The following is a 15,535-nucleotide window of genomic DNA, read 5'->3' on the forward strand; positions in this document are numbered from 1 at the left end:
TCTCAGGGTTGGAAGAGACCTCCGGAGGGATATAGTCCAACCCCTTGCTGAAAGCAGGACCAACCCCAACTAAATCATCCCAGCCAGGGCTTTGTCAAGCCTGACCTTAAACACCTTAAAAACAAACCGTACAAAAAGACTAGCTCTTTAGAGGTTCAGGCTTCTCCCACCAAATGAGCCAGCGATGTAGCCTACCAAAATAAGTAACCCTCCCCTGCTATTTCCATTCAGAGGAGAACTGATGCTGAATCCTGCAGCTGACAGAATGGGATATAAATAAGTATCGCACAGAAAAAATATGTCACTGCCGTGTTTTCCCTGGACACTGAGATTAGGGGTGTGGTCAGAAATACAGGGGGCAGGGAGAGGACCGATGAGGGCTGAGACTGTTAGGGTGAAGGGGGCTGTACAGCACCACAGTAAACACTGAAAAATGTTTCATGGCCATTTTATTGTTAAATCATCACACAAATTAAAGTTGGCTACACAAGCCTACTAGGAAGCACTACACCTACATCCTTCTTCTTGTAAGTTTGCACAACTCAGTTCTCAGCGATGGCAGATGACAGAACAAGGAGCAATGGTCTCAAGTTGCAGTGGGAAAAGTCTAGGTTGGATATTAGGAAACACTATTTCCCTAGGAGGGTGGTGAAGCACTGGAATGGGTTCCCTAGGGAGGTGGTGGAATCTCCTTCCTTAGAGGTTTTTAAGGTCAGGCTTGACAAAGCCCTGGCTGGGATGATTTAGTTGGGGTTGGTCCTGCTTTGAGCAGGGGGCTGGAATAGATACTTCCTGAGGTCCCTTCCAACCCTGATATTTTATGGTTCTGTGAACTCTGTTAATGAACTTCTCGAATGCAGTGCATTCATTTTTGGTGGCTTCTCGTGTGTCAGGTACTTCTAGTCCTTAATGATAAACTCATGATCACGCAGTAGGTGACTTCTTTCAGAACACAAAATTCTATTCAATGAGGAAAAAGAACGCTCAGCTGTAGCTGTTGTGGCCAGGAGTAGAAGGAGATGAATTCCTACTTCTCTCATCCCAGGAAACATAGCACAAAAATTGGGTCGAACCACTAGTGATGATAAAGAAGAGGTTGAAATCAAATCTACATTCGTTCATGGTATGATATTCCGCTCTATGTTCAAATTCTCTATTCTGTCCTAGTCACATGGCAGCCCCATTGCTGGCAGTGCCTCATTCCACTCAACCGTCAGTGTTTTACAAGACAGACACCTGTAAAAGTTACGTAGAGGTTAATGGAATCCAGAATTAGTTGTTGTAGAGATGTCCGTGTACTTTACTTTCTTAGCTGGCTTAAGAAACACTTCTTGTCTTCTTCATTTAAGGAGTTAATATAAGCGCCCTAATTGGTCAACTTCTGAACTGAAATCTTTGCTTCTTCCAGTACGTCTCCAGCGGATCGCTTGCTGACTGAGCCAAGGGTAGCTTCCATTGCTGGACAGAGATCTAATACTGGTGTAGCAGAGGCCTGGATGGCATTGTAGAATGACCCAATGGTTTCTCAACAGTAGACTTGCAAGAGAGAACGGCGATTGTGTTCTCTGAACTTAGCAGCAAAAGTAATCCACCAGCCTCATTACTTAGATCCGTCCCATCTCGGTTGATACTTTCCAAAGTCAGTAATAACGGCTGGAGTAATTTTAAGACAACAGACAAGGATCGCTCATGAGAAAGCCAGCAGGTTTTTCCAGGTTAGACTAATTTGAACTTCTGTCTCAATGAATCTTCTATATTTTCCAAGATGTTCAGTCCTTTTGGACTCTTGCTGAAAAAGAGTATAATGAAGACATTAAATGTATGGCTTTTTAAATGCCTTTTGAAGATTCTGCAGCTTGTACTAGTGCTAGTTGGAGCAGATGGCCTCTGCAGTGCGCAGAGGAGAGATTAGGGTTACGCTTTTCTCTGAGCAAAGCTTGTACTCTACCATGTCTTCCAGAGACATTTGCAGCTCCATCAAATGCACAAGCAGCCATCTGTTTGGGGTCCAGTGGACAAGCATTTAACTCTTCTAAGATGTGGGTTGTCAGAGATGCAGCTGATGTGTCTTCTATAACCTGGACATCTGGAAAATCATCTACTGATCTACCACTGTCAACAAGATAACATAGACAATGACTTAATCCTTGACACCCATTTGCATCAGTGCATTCATCAGCCATGTTTGCACGTTTTCTGAATGTGGTGAGAGAGTTCTTCAGTTTTTCAACTGCTGAGTCTTTCATTGTTTCACCACATGCTTCTAGCCAGTCAGTTGAGTTTCTTGCAGAAAGATAGTGAGCATTTGCTGGTCTTGTTTGGAACCAGTGTTCAGCTTCAGGATTAACAAGCAACAACGCACTTAACATTGGCCTCCAGTTTGCAGTGTGTGGTAGCTCTTGCTCAAAGAGAAAGTAGGATGCCACAGCCGTGTTTGTTTGAATAAACTGTGTTGTGGCTCCAGCATTTTTAACAGCCTCGTTAAGCACTTCTAAAATTGGCTTTGGCAGTGACTGGCTTATAAGGCTTTCTGCATGTCCCTGCAGTCCAGAGGATTGGTGTTTTGCAGCCTTTTCACTTAGTTTGTCAGCATTGGCTTTGCCAATCAGTCCGGCAAACCAAACTCCTTCACTTTTACTATATAAATCCATGGTCTGCTCACATCTTGAATACTGGAGCCTAACAAATTTATTTGGGCATAAGCTTTTGTGGGCTCATGGGCCATCCTGATTATCACTACAAAAGATTTTTTTTTTGCCTGCTGATAATAGTCCCCCTTAATTGATTAGTCTAATTAGAGTTGGTATGGCAACCCCCATCTTTTCATATGCTCTGTATATATATATATCTCTTTCTACTGTATCTTCCACTCTATGCATCCGATGAAGTGGGTTTTAGCCCATGAAAGCTTATGTCCAAATACATTTGTTACTCTCTAAGGTGCCACAAGGACTCCTCGTTCTTTTTGCTGATACAGACCAACATGGCTACCGCTCTGAATCTTGAACACAGTGTGCAGTCCTGGGAGCCACATCTCAAAAAAAAATTAAAAAAAAATGCCCAGGGGCAGGTGGGCGCAGGGTTCCCAGAATGCCCAGGGGCAGGTGGGCGCAGGGTTCCCAGAATGCCCCGGGGCAGGTGGGCGCAGGGTACCCAGAGTCCTCAGGCAGGTGTGGTGCCATCAACCTGCGTGGGCCCAGGACGTTCAGAGCAGCGTCCGTTCCTCCCCCGGTGGCCGCGGCGCGCTCTGCCGGGGACCCTGCTGCAGGCGTGGTGCTCTGGGCCTGCTCTCCCCTGTGCCTCTCTGCCTGCGACACCACGCCGGGTCCCTGCTGATTCCCAGCGCGGCCAGACTCGGCTCCAGCACACGGGAACCCGCCCCAGGCTCTGTTCCAGGGGCCTCCTGCTGCAGGGCGGAGGCGGGGTGGGGCCAAGGGGCAGATCTGTGACGAGATAACGATGCCGCTTGCCGGCAATGAACAGGGAGTAACGGTGCCCGGGCAGCGGGGGGGGGGGCGCCCAAGGGACCCAGGGACGTTGGCTCGCCTGCGTGTCCCTCCCCAGGCTCCTGCCCTTATATGGCGAACGCAGGCACGGGCAAGGAGGGGACAAAGGTCGCCCCGTCTCCGTCTCCGGCAGGAGAGCACTTTGCACAGGTACCAGCCGTCTCCAAGCCGCTGCCTGGGGCACCGCGTCTCAGCCGCGCCAGCTAGCACTGCCGGAGAGGTGAGGGGCTGGCGGAGGGACTCGGGGGCTTGGCACCTTGGCCTGGCCCCTGCCAGCGCGTCCCCTTGTGCCTGGCTTTGCCCTGCAGGCCCTGGGGCAGATGTCAAGGCCCAGCCCCGAACAGCTGGGACCCACCTGCCAGGCCTCTCCGGCCCCCTCTGCTCCCAGGGCAGGGGGCAGGGCAGCCCTGGAGGGGGCAGCTGGGATGTGGAGACCCGTGACTGACAAGGGCTGCTCCTTGCTGGTGGCTTTTGGGGGAGCGCCAAGGGATGAGGATATAGGGCCTGATCCGGCGCACTGGGCTTTGGACCGGACCCACAGCTTGCTGGGGCAGGGGAGCAGGGACCCCTCTGGGCTCTCCCTAAATCAGACCCACTCCCCTTCCCCCTTGGAGGTGCAGGCTACATTCCCTGATGGGTGCCAATCGCCCGCACCTCCCTCCAGCCTGGCACAGCGGTGGCAAGGATGTGGTGTCTCTGGCAGCCCCTGGGGCCAGCGAGCAGAGGGCCTGTGAGCCTGTACAGGGCGTCTCTGCATGTTAGCGCCCACGCGGCCCTGGGGAGGAGGGGCAGGAGTGGTATCTGCTTGGGACACATGGGGAAACTGAGGCAGGGGACAAGGCCAGGCCACAGAGGGTGTCAGGGTTTGAGATGAGCCTGGCGGAGCTTCCCCGGGGAGGTTCCTCAGGGCCTGGTCGCTGTTTGACATCACTGCACAGGCGCGATGATCTGGGGGCGACGGCCCCTCCATTGTGTGGAGGCGCAGCCGAGCAGGGGGCAGGCAGGTGGGGGCATGTGAGGGTTGGGTCAAGCTGAGCACACGGGGTAGGGAGGGTGGGGAGCTGACTGAACCCCACACCCAGACCAAAGGCCCATTCTGGGCAGATCATTGCTCCCTGTAACAAGAGTCCAGAGGGGCCGTGTCTGGGCCTGGGGGATAAGGGGCGTGGGGCTGCTCCAGCTTGTCCTGACACAGGGGGCAACTGACCCAAGCTGAGCAGGGGGGGGCAAGTATCTGAGCTGTTCTGAATGCTGGGGGGGCATGATCAGCATGGGGGTGCATGTAGCTGAGTGCCCCTGGATCTCGGGGCAGAGGGGCGGGGATGCCACCCTTCAGGGCTCCAGCAGGCCGTGAGCCGTCATGGCACAAAGCCAGGCAGGGGAATCCGGTGCCACTGGGGCTAGATGGCACGGGGGGGGCACATGCTGGCCCTGGGAACAGGGGGGCTCTCGGTGGAGCTGTAGGGCGGGTGAGTGGGCAGCGTCGAAGGTGCCTGATCTCGCCCCTTGGACGGGGAGGGGGGGCCAGGCCCCCCCACCCCATGGCCCTGCCAAGGCGCTCGTGCGCGGGCCCCTCGGGCCAATCACCAGGTGGGGCGGGAGGGACCTCGAGTGAGCGGCACGTCCAGGCCCCTGCACTGAGGCCCAAGCAAACCCGGAGCAGCCCTCACCGGGCTTTGTCCAACCTGGTCTGAGACCCCTCCAGTGACCGGGACCCCACCGCTGCCTTCCCCGCCTCCCGGGCGGCTTTTCTAACCCTCCTCGGCTCTGCTGTTCTCCTCCAGCTCCCGAGTGTGGGGCGCCCTGACCTGGGACCCAGAATCCAGCTGAGCCCCCCGCCCCGTGCCGAGCAGAGCGGGACACTCACCTGTGGGACGACTCTCCTGTTAATACACCCCAGGGTGACAGTCACCCACACCCCCAGCCTGGGCCTGAGCCCTGCCCCAGGCAGCTGCAGCCGCTGGCCCCTCGGGCCCCAGCTCCAGGGCTCCGTCAACCCATGAAAGCATCAATCGTGTGCCGGGGCCTCCATGGTCCTGGGGTGCGGCTCCCTGGCCGGGGGCATGCTTCAGGGCTTCCCTGCCCCCCACTCCCGGAAGCAGGCACATCCCACACAGGTGGCAGGTAACCCCTGGCATCTGCGCGCGTCTGTTTATCAGCCTGGCTGGGCCCATCTGTGCCAGCAACCAGACCCCGGCTGGCAGCGCCCACACCCACGGGCCGCACCCCAGAGGGCTGTAAAACCCCATCACCCGGCGTGACAGCTGCTCCCTGGGCTGAGCCGGGGATTAAACCAGGCACCTCTGGAGCTGCCAGCACGGCCTGAGCTGTGGAGCCCTGGCCTGGCCTGGGCACAGGTAATGCCCAAGGGCACAGCCGCTGCCCCTGTCCAGAGCTGCCTGGCTGGCACCTTCCACCATAGCCCCTGGCCCAGCCCACTCCTCTCGACCATGGCGCTGTCCTCGGTGGAGCTGCCTCCCGGGCGCAGGGGCTTGCTGGCACATGCACCGGGGGTCCCCTCTCCCCGACCACCAGGGGGAATTGGGCACGGCCCCAGAACCAGCTCTGGAAATGAGCCCCTGCCCAGCCGGGCCCAGTGCCGGCCCCTTGGAGCATGGGGTGCACACTGAGCCCCCCGCGAGGCTCCAGGCAGGGGCTCAGCTCAGCGTCTCCCTGTTATTAACGAGCGCTAACGAGGGCGTCACCAATGCTGGCTCTCTCCCGTGCCAGGCCCCTGCCGTGCTGCCCACCATGCCGGAACTCACCGCCAATGTCACCAAGACACTGAACAGAACCACGCCCGGGCTGCAGATCTGGAGAATCGAGGTGGGTGGCAGGACCCGGCGACGGGGGGATGGGGCTCCTGGCTCTCTGCGCTCTCCAGTGCCCGGGACTGGGAGCCCGCGAACATGACGGGGACGCAGCCTCACCCCAGACTCAGCTGCCGCCGGGGGATGCTGGGGGATGTCAGGCTGCCTGCAGCAGCGAAGGGTTTAGCGAGCTCAGGCAGGCGGCACCAGGGGGGCACCTGGGCCATCCTCCCAGGCCTGGTTCGCCTGCGCTGGTTTGCCGGGGGAGGCCCCCTCCACACTCAGCACCGTGCGCTTCCTTCTCTTCCCAGAAAATGGAGATGGTGCCGGTGCCTCTGAAAAGCTACGGGAACTTCTACGAAGGGGACTGCTACGTGCTGCTGGCGGTATGGGCCGGGCCTGGGACGGAACGGAGGGGGCAGCGGGGCAGCCTCCTGGGCGTGGGCAGCTGCATGTCTCCCCTCGTGGGGGGTGGTGGTGTGGGGCAGGGTTGCTTAGCACCGGCAATGTGCGTGCGACAGCGAGTGCGGGCGTACGCAGGGGCACACGGGTGTGCAAGCCGTGGTGTGAGCGAGCTGAAGGGGGACTAGGCTGTAACATTTGCATGAGGGCTGGCCAGCCAAACGCCATGCCCACCTGCAAGCAGCTGCCTGCGGGGGATCGTATAGGGGAAACTGAGGCACACGCGGCCTCACTGAAATATTACAGCATACGCCCACTTTATCACGGTGCGAGAGGAGGGGAGGGCTGGGCCCGTGCACGTGTTCCGTGTGGGCCGGAGTGAGCGGGTGGCAGCGTCTACATACGGTTAGCCGGCGGCAGGGTCCCAGCCCAAGGCAGCCCGGCAGCTCCCAGACCCTGGAGCTGTGCCCGCCGCTAGCCCAGTGTCCTTTGGCTGCAGACGCACAAGACAGGGAACAGCTTCAGATACGACATCCACTACTGGCTAGGCCGGGAGTCGTCGCAGGACGAGCAGGGGGCGGCTGCCATCTACACTACGCAGATGGACGAAAACCTGGGCGGGGTGGCCGTGCAGCACCGCGAGGCCCAGGGCAACGAGAGCAACGTCTTCAAGGGCCACTTCAAACAGGGGCTCATGTACGTAGAGGGTGGGAGGCGGATCCCCACCCCAACCCACCCCGATAGTGTGTGTGACCGTGTTGCCCCATAGGGCCCGTCCCAGCAACTCCACCAGCCTGCGCCGGACCCACAGCAGGAGGGGGCACGCGCTCTCGGTCCCGGGTTCGAGCCCCGCTCTCGGCCGCAGTGCGGGTGCATGGCCATGGGAGTGGGATTTGGATCCAGACCCTGCTGTCTGGGCCCAGGATGGAGCCACAACCCGCCAGCTAGCCCCTGCCCCATGGGAGGGACTTGGGAGCCACTGAGCGGTCCCCAGAAGGCAGGCCTGGCTGGGGGTGGCCAGATTGGGTCTGCCCCCACCCCATAAGCAGAGGCCCCTGCAACTCAGCTCTCCTGGAGAACACCAGGTTTCTGTTCCCAGAGGCTAAGGGCCTCAGTTTCTCCAGGGACTGAGACTCGCTGGGACAGGAGTTCAGGCACTGGCTCCCTGTACTGAGAGGCAGCAGGGTCTAGTGGCTAGAGCAGGGGAAGAGGAGCCAGGAATCCTGGGTTCTAAGCCCCCTTCCCTGCCCCCCACTCCCTGTGTGACTGGGGCATGTCCCTGACCATCACCCAAATGGGGAGAGTAATCCTGAAAGAGCTGCCCCCTGGGGGGAGGGGAAGTTTAACCCCGTTGTGTCTGCAAAGCCCTAGGCAGGCTGCAGGGCCCTGGGGCTCCCCTCTCTGACCTGGCCTTTCCCCTCAGCTATAAGAAGGGAGGCGTCGACTCAGGGATGAAGCACGTGGAGACCAACACGTACAATGTGCAACGGCTGCTGCACGTGAAGGGCAAGAAGAACGTGGTGGCTGGAGAGGTGGGTGACGGGGGGTGGGAGGCTGGCACAAACCCCAGAGCCCCAAGTCTAAGCACGGCTGCACGCTGGCTTTGGGCTTAAACCCAGCGCCCAGGGCCCTTTGCCAAAAGCCAGCTCAGGGCAGCGTACACAAAGGGTTCTTCACTTCCTGTCCTAAACATTTGCACTGAGCCGCTGTGCATCATTAGCCACCACGCCCCACCCCAGAGGTGGCCGCATTTCAGCATGGGGCAGGTAATCCCTGTGCAGCGTTGTGGTGTGTCTGTTGGAGGGCTGCCATGCCCCACCCCAGAGGTGGCCATATTTCAGCATGGGGCAGGTAATCCCTGTGCAGCATTGCTGTATGTCTGTTGGAGGGCTGCCATGCCCCACCCTAGAGGCAGCTACATTTTATTGGGGGGGGACCCTGTGGCCATAACACAAATGAGGCTAATGAAATTCAGTGTAATGGGGGAGCTGAGGCCTGAGAGGGTCATGTCAGGATGAGCCTGCTCAGGAGCTCCTAGGCAGTGGGGCAGGGTGTGTGAAATGCAGCCTTCTGCAGGGGGACTCAGAATTGCATCGCTGTGTGTCATAGGCCCTGTACTGCTGCCAGCTGGTGGAGATTCCCCTCTAACTCCCATCCCAGGGAGAACCCTTTAGCGCTAGAGAACCCAGAAGGCCTTCCCCCTAGCCCTGTGCTTTACCCCCTTGCTCCCCCACTGACCTGGCTGCCTTCGCCTGCAGGTGGAGATGAGCTGGAACAGTTTCAACCAGGGGGATGTTTTCCTGCTGGACCTGGGCAAACTCATCATCCAGTGGAATGGGCCGGAGAGCAACCGCGCCGAGAGGCTGAAGGTAGCGTGGCAGCGTCCCAGCTAGGAGAGGCCAGAACACCACCCCCCCCGAGGGTCTCTGTGAGCGTGGGGCAGTCTCAGCTGCTGGGGTGCAGTCACCCAGCCCTGCTGGTTACTGAGTGAGACCCGGTGGGGATGTGTCCCACTGGGGTCTCTCCAGGGGCCTCGCCTGATTCGCTCAGCCCTGATCCTTCCCCGGGATCCCAGCTACCCCCCACATCCCTGCAGTGTTTAGGGCTCGGCCCCTCATCTCTGATCTCACCTGAGGGAGTGGGAGACCCAGACACCCCCTCCACAGGGGGAGAAGCTGGGATGGGACATGGATCAGCTGTCCCAAGTCCCCTTTGCATGGTGGGGGAGCCCAAATGGGTTGCCTCCCCCAAGTCAGCCCTGCTCCAAGAGAGGGGGTCTCCCCTATGGCAGCTCTGGTGCCCCTCACTCCTGCCCCACAGCCCCTGCTAGCCCAGCCCTGCCCCCCCCAGCTCCGCTGGTGCCCCTCACTCCTGACCCACAGCCCCTGCTAGCCCAGCCCTTCCCACCTGCAGCTCTGCCAGTGCCGCTCACTCCTGACCCACAGCCCCCTGCCAGCCCAGCCCAGCCCTGCCCCCCACCCCCAGCTCTGTCAGTGCCCCTCACTCCCAACACGCAGCCCCCTGCTAGCCCAGCCCTGCCCCCCTGCAGCTCTGTCGGTTCCCCTCACTGCTGACCCACAGCCCCCTGCTAGCTCAGTCCTGGGCTCCCCCCATAGCTTTGCTGGTGCCTCTCCTGACCCGCAGCCTCTGTATTATTCCATAAACCAGTTGCCCTGTGACTGCTGCCCGGCCCGGGTCACTCTGCCACGCAGCCCCATGGCCTGTTTTATAATAATAATAGGAGACATACCTATCTCATAGAGCTGGAAGGGACTCAGAGGTCATCGAGTCCAGCCCCCTGCCTTCACTAGCACGACCAACTACTGATTTTTGCCCCAGATTCCTAAGCGGCCCCCTCAAGCATTGAACTCACAACCCTGGGTTCAACAGGCCAGTGCTCAAACCATCGAGCTATCCCTCCCCCAATGCAGGGCATGAACCTGGCCAAGGACATCCGGGACCGCGAGCGGGGCGGGCGTGCCCAGGTGGCTGTGGTAGATGGCGAGGACGAGGCGTCCACACCGGAGCTGATGAAGATTCTCACCCATGTGCTGGGGGAGCGGAGGGAGATCAAGCCAGCCATTCCCGACACCGTGGTGGACCAGAAACTGAAAACCATTCTCAAGCTCTACCAGTAAGTCACCCAGGGGACGGGCCAACACGCAGCGGGTGGGGTGAAGGAAGTTGTCAGCCCCGTGGGGAGAGGAAACCCCTGCACAAATGGGCCTTGTGTGGTCTCCCCCCAGGACTCTCCCATGTCCTGGCATGCCCACACTGCATCTCATCTGAGGCTAAAAAGCGCTTCAGGACCATCAATCTACCCCCCAAAGCACTAGCTGTATAGCAGCTTCCTGCAGCAGTGAGTTCCACCAGTTAATTGCAATGTATTTCCGTTCTTCCTATTACCTTCCACATACCCTGCAGCGTCCCCTGGTGCCTGCATCATGTATTACTCCTCCTACAGAGACAGGAGAACAGCTACGGAGCGGAACCCCTCCGGGGCTAGTCAGAGAGCGTCAGGTCAAGTCAGTTTTAAGGTCAATAGCAGCCGGTTTTGCTCTCTGGAGAGCTGTGGCTACGCTTAAATGTCTCCGGCTGTAGCTGCCGTGAGAGGTCTTTAGGCGTGAGCTCAGGAACCAGCCTGTCTCTGACGTGTTCCTGTTTCACAGTCACCGTTTTTGGCCAATGTGTGCGCAGCTCCCACAAAACGTTGGTCTCCCCTGGTTCTGGAATTCTCTGCTCTTTTGTGATCCGCGCTCCTCTGAGGTGGAAAACGTGCATCAGACAGAGTCAGGTCCCTCTCAGCGTCATCTTTGTGACCATCTGCGGGAAGCCCAGAGAGTCAGAGATCTGCTCTGCCGGCAGAGAGAGGCGATTTCTCTGCACAGCGCCCGGGGGGTTGTGGAGTCTGCAATGTGAAATCGTACTTCCACTCGGTCCACTGTGAGGGTTTGGCTCTGGGGCACGGTGACGAGATTCTGCCACCTTTGTTGCTTTCTCCATTCCTTTTGGTTGCAGCCTTCGTGGCTGTTTTCCTCATGTTTGTCTCCTGTTTACTCCTAACGCCATGTCATGTACCTCTGTAGCTAGCACAGATACCCCACCTGCCCTGTGTTCATCATCAGATCTTTTAAGACTCTCCCAGGTGCGCCTGAGATTAGAGTATTTCTCACGTAGCGCCACTGAGTGGCTGAATTGTGCAATCCAGTTTAGTATCTGAGTGGGCAGCTTTTAAAGGGCCAGTGCTCGCTGAGCCCAGAGCCCTGCGTCCCCCACTCCGTACGGGGCCGTGGCTGAGCTGGGCTTGTGTCTGGTTTCTCGCAGTGTCTCCGATGCTGAGGGGAACCTGGTGATCCAAGAGGTCGCCACCCGTCCCCTGACCCAAGATCTGCTGCAGCACGAGGTACGTGGCCCTTGCGGGAGGCTCCCAAGGGGTTTCCTCTGACTGCCCTCTGAGCTCCTGGGGCTGGGCGCACAGATAGCCGGTGCCCTGGATGCGGGTCGCTCTGCAGCAGACTCGTGGAGCAGGGCACAGTGTGGGAGGGACGGCTCAGCTACCTGTGTTGTCCCCCCCCATCAGCTGATCTCCTCACTGATCTCCAGCCTGGCCCCTGCTGCCTGGTCTCTCCAGCCCTCCTACCACGCCAGTATCTGACCCACAGATACTGCTAAGGAACAGGGGCCGAGGGGCTAGGAAGGCTTTCTCCATCCCTTCTCCGTCAGGCAGTGCCACGTGCCCAGGGCGACCCGCTGGGAGCTGAGCCAGCAGAGGGGACCCCTGGCTGTGGGATCCGGACCCATTGAGCCCACCAGGAGGCAGGGCAGGGCAGTGCAGCCATTGCTGGTGGTCATGGGGGACTCTAATCTGACCCCTCTCCCCCGGCCCCCCAGGACTGCTACATTCTGGACCAGGGTGGCCTGACCATCTACGTCTGGAAAGGCAGGAAGTCCACCAAGGAGGAGAAGCAGCAGGCCATGAGCAGAGCCCTGGTGAGTGGGAGGGGCGGGCTGGGGCGGGACCCACAGCAGCTGGGAGGGGGAGATACCCTGCACCCCGTTCCCAGCCTCCACAGGTCCCCAGGTGGGTGGGGGTTGCATGTGCCCAGGTGCGACCTTATGGTCCACCCCTGCTGTCTGTCAGCCCTGTGGAAATTAACCCCTTGGGGTCTGGACAGCTCCTGTGCAGTGGATTACTGGCTGGGAAACCCCCGAGAGGACGCAGCGTCCCCTAGAGGCGATTCTCACCGAGCTGCGTCAGCCCTGGGGGATTGGGGTCTGTCAGTGGGTGGGGCCCCGAGCTGCCTGCCTGGGCCCTGCCTCTCCTTGCTCCACTGTCACACCCAGTGTAACGGCCTTGCTTTTAGCGGAGTCACTCCTGATTGGCACCAGCACGGGCGACAGGCCCCCAGAGCTCTGCGCCATCCACAGTGCACAAACCCGCAGTGCAACAGAGCCTAGTGTTGCACGCACGCACGGACGCAGATTCCCTGACACACCATGGACATTGCACACACTGATCCTCTCACACACCCATATGCGCACACACACACACACAGATTCCCTGACACACCATGGACATTGCACACACAGACCCCCTCACACCCCCGTATGCACACACACACACACACACACATTCCCTGGCACACCATCGGCATTGCACACGCAGACCCCCTCACACCCCCATATGCACACACACACACACACACACACACACACTGCTTTGTACCTGCCGGCACAGATACCCAAGTGGAGACCCAGGAGCGTTTTGGGGGGGGCTGTTAAAAGGCTGCCCCCCACCAGGGTGAGGCGCCACTCTGCCTGCAGGGCCCCAGCCTCTCCAATCACCTGGTGCAGCGCTGGCCTGGTGGTGACGTCGCCGACTGGACGAGGGGCTGGAGCCAGGACGCCCCCTCTCTGCTCCCCCCCGCCCACTGGGCGCTCTCTCTTGCAGGGCTTCATCAAAGCCAAGAACTACGCGCCCAGCACCCGCGTGCAGACCGAGAACGACGGGGCCGAGTCGGCCATGTTCAAGCAGCTCTTCCAGAAATGGACCGTCAGCAACCAGACCAGTGGCCTGGGCAAGACCCACACCCTGGGCACAGTGGGTAAGGGCTGGGGGCCGGGCACCATGGGCTGGGCACCGTGGGCCGGGCACTGTGGGGCCGGGGGCCGGGCACTGGGAGCCGGGCACTGTGGGGCTGTGGCCGGGGGCCGGGCACCGTGGGGCAGGGCCAGCGCCAGGGGTGGGGCCCAAGGAAGGGTCCTGTGGCAGCCTGCGGAGGGGGGCAGAGCTCAGCTTTGGGGGGGGCTGGGAGTGGACTGGTCAGCCGGGCGCGTGCCCCTCCCCCAGCCTCAGTGCCCATCTTTCTGCCCCAGCCAAAGTGGAACAGGTCAAGTTCGACGCCACCACCATGCACGCCAAGCCCGAGGTGGCCGCGCAGCAGAAGATGGTGGACGACGGCTCCGGGGAGGTCGAGGTAAAGGCCAAGCTGCCGGCTGGGCCACCAGCAGGGATCGAACCAGGGGCCCAGCGGGCTCCGGAGCTGGGTCTGTCACAGCCCTGGCTCCCGTGTGGCTCAGCACAGAGGGGGACACGAGCCCCCCCACCTGCTGGGTACATGGGGTCCCCTGTGTGACCAGTGGGACCCCTAGCTGTCAGGTGGGTGCTGATGGGGTCAGCAGGGCGAGGTGCCGTGGGGCCCTGCTGAAGTCCACACTAGCCAGCGTGTGGCTGAGCAGAGCCAGTGCCATTGGCAGGAGGCTCACGGACCCGCACAGCTCCAGGACGGGGCACCCCATGGCCCGTCGCTAGCAGGCCTGGCTGGTGTCGCTGGCACGGAGCAGGGCACGTGGCGTGGGCCCTCTGCCCAGACTGGCGCATCCTCCAGGTGTCACATGGAGACTGATATGTTGGCCGTCCGGATCCCTTTATCTCTGCCAGCTGTCCTAGCACTGCTGGGGGGTGAGGGTGGTAGGAGCCAGCCCCCAGCTCACTCCCGGCTCCCTGGCAGGTCTGGCGCATTGAGGACCTGGAGCTGGCGCCGGTGGAGATGCGCTGGCTGGGCCATTTCTACGGCGGCGACTGTTACCTCATCCTCTACAAGTACCTCGTCAACAACAAGCAGCACTACATCATCTACATCTGGCAGGTGCGTGGGCCCCCCGCTGCCCCAGTCTGCTGGAGAGGAGCCTGTCTCCGATGGGCTCAGGGCCTGGGTCATCCCGGACCCCCCGGCCGAGATCCCAGCTCCAGCCGGGGCCAGGGCCAGCAGGCGTGGGATGATCTTCCCCCGCACGAATCCCGTCCCATCTGTAACAGGTAGAGATCGGCTCTCGCTCAGATGCCAGGTGTTGATTTCGGGGAGATTAAGTCATCCCTGACCAGGCTACCTCTGCATGTTCTTGTTACCCGCAGATATGCCCAGTCTCAATTTTTGTCATCAGCGCCATCCTGTGGCAGAGAGTCCCGCAGGCTGATCACGCACTGGATGCACACACCTTGGCTTAGTTTTGAATTTGCCCCGTTTCAGCCTCCTGTAACGTCTCCTTGATCCCAGGCCAGAGCCGACGCACCCTGGGCCAGCCGCTGTCCACTTGCCACGTGGCATCCCAAAGCAGGGGGGTGGGAGTGAGGTCACAACCCAGGGGGGTGCCCTCTACCCACGCTTCTCTGCGCCCTCAGGGAGGGTCAGTTAATACTAGCCAATGGCCACTCTGGGCTGGTTTGCAATTCCATGTGTCACTCAGACCCTAACCAGCCCGTTAATTTGCTGAGGGGCGGGCCTTTACCTTCATCGTTATTTCCCAGATGGGGAAATTGAGGCCTGATGAGGGGCTCCCCTGACTTTTGTGGTTGCGTGACTCGCCCTGTGTTGGGTCGGTGTCAGCGCTGGGGTTGGTGCGCTAGAGCCTGCGGCTGGGGGTGCTAGGGGTTGCGTGGCCCCACTCCTCTGCTCTGAGCCCCTCTCCTCCGTCCCTCGCCCTTCCCTAGGGCCGCCACGCCAGCAAGGACGAGATCACCGCCTCGGCCTACCAGGCCGTCATCCTGGACCAGCAGTACAACAACGCGGCCGTGCAGGTGCGGGTGCCCATGGGCAAGGAGCCCGTCCACCTCATGGCCATCTTTAAGGGGAAGATGGTGGTGTACGCGGTGAGTGCCAGGATGAGGGCGGGCCCCTTGCCTGTCGCTCCGCCAGTGCCAGCCCAGGGCCCGCTGGCAAGGTGCCATGACCTGTGCCCGCGAGCGCAGTGTCCTGGCCTGTGACCCCAGGGCTGCTGCGGGGGAGTGGGGCTAGGCTGGTCCATACACTGCTTGGC

At 60.0% G+C, this 15,535-nt stretch overlaps 1 protein-coding gene across 2 annotated transcripts in view; it reads left to right on the plus strand.

Moving 5' to 3' along the window:
* The window catches only part of VIL1 (villin 1), a 36,816-nt gene that overhangs the window by 13,079 nt on the left and 8,202 nt on the right, over positions 1-15,535 (plus strand). For both annotated transcript variants that reach the window (XM_050917022.1, XM_050917023.1), the window contains exons 2-13: positions 6,237-6,332; positions 6,628-6,702; positions 7,218-7,414; positions 8,142-8,250; positions 8,977-9,087; positions 10,150-10,352; positions 11,543-11,621; positions 12,110-12,208; positions 13,170-13,323; positions 13,595-13,695; positions 14,230-14,367; positions 15,210-15,368. In XM_050917022.1, the coding sequence (XP_050772979.1) occupies positions 6,258-6,332; positions 6,628-6,702; positions 7,218-7,414; positions 8,142-8,250; positions 8,977-9,087; positions 10,150-10,352; positions 11,543-11,621; positions 12,110-12,208; positions 13,170-13,323; positions 13,595-13,695; positions 14,230-14,367; positions 15,210-15,368 (1,500 nt within the window). In that variant the 5' untranslated portion in view covers positions 6,237-6,257. The remainder of the gene's footprint in view (positions 1-6,236; positions 6,333-6,627; positions 6,703-7,217; positions 7,415-8,141; positions 8,251-8,976; positions 9,088-10,149; positions 10,353-11,542; positions 11,622-12,109; positions 12,209-13,169; positions 13,324-13,594; positions 13,696-14,229; positions 14,368-15,209; positions 15,369-15,535) is intronic.

The sequence above is a fragment of the Gopherus flavomarginatus genome, chromosome 10 (genome assembly GCF_025201925.1).
Source record: "Gopherus flavomarginatus isolate rGopFla2 chromosome 10, rGopFla2.mat.asm, whole genome shotgun sequence".
In the NCBI taxonomy this organism is placed as follows: Eukaryota; Metazoa; Chordata; order Testudines; family Testudinidae; genus Gopherus; species Gopherus flavomarginatus.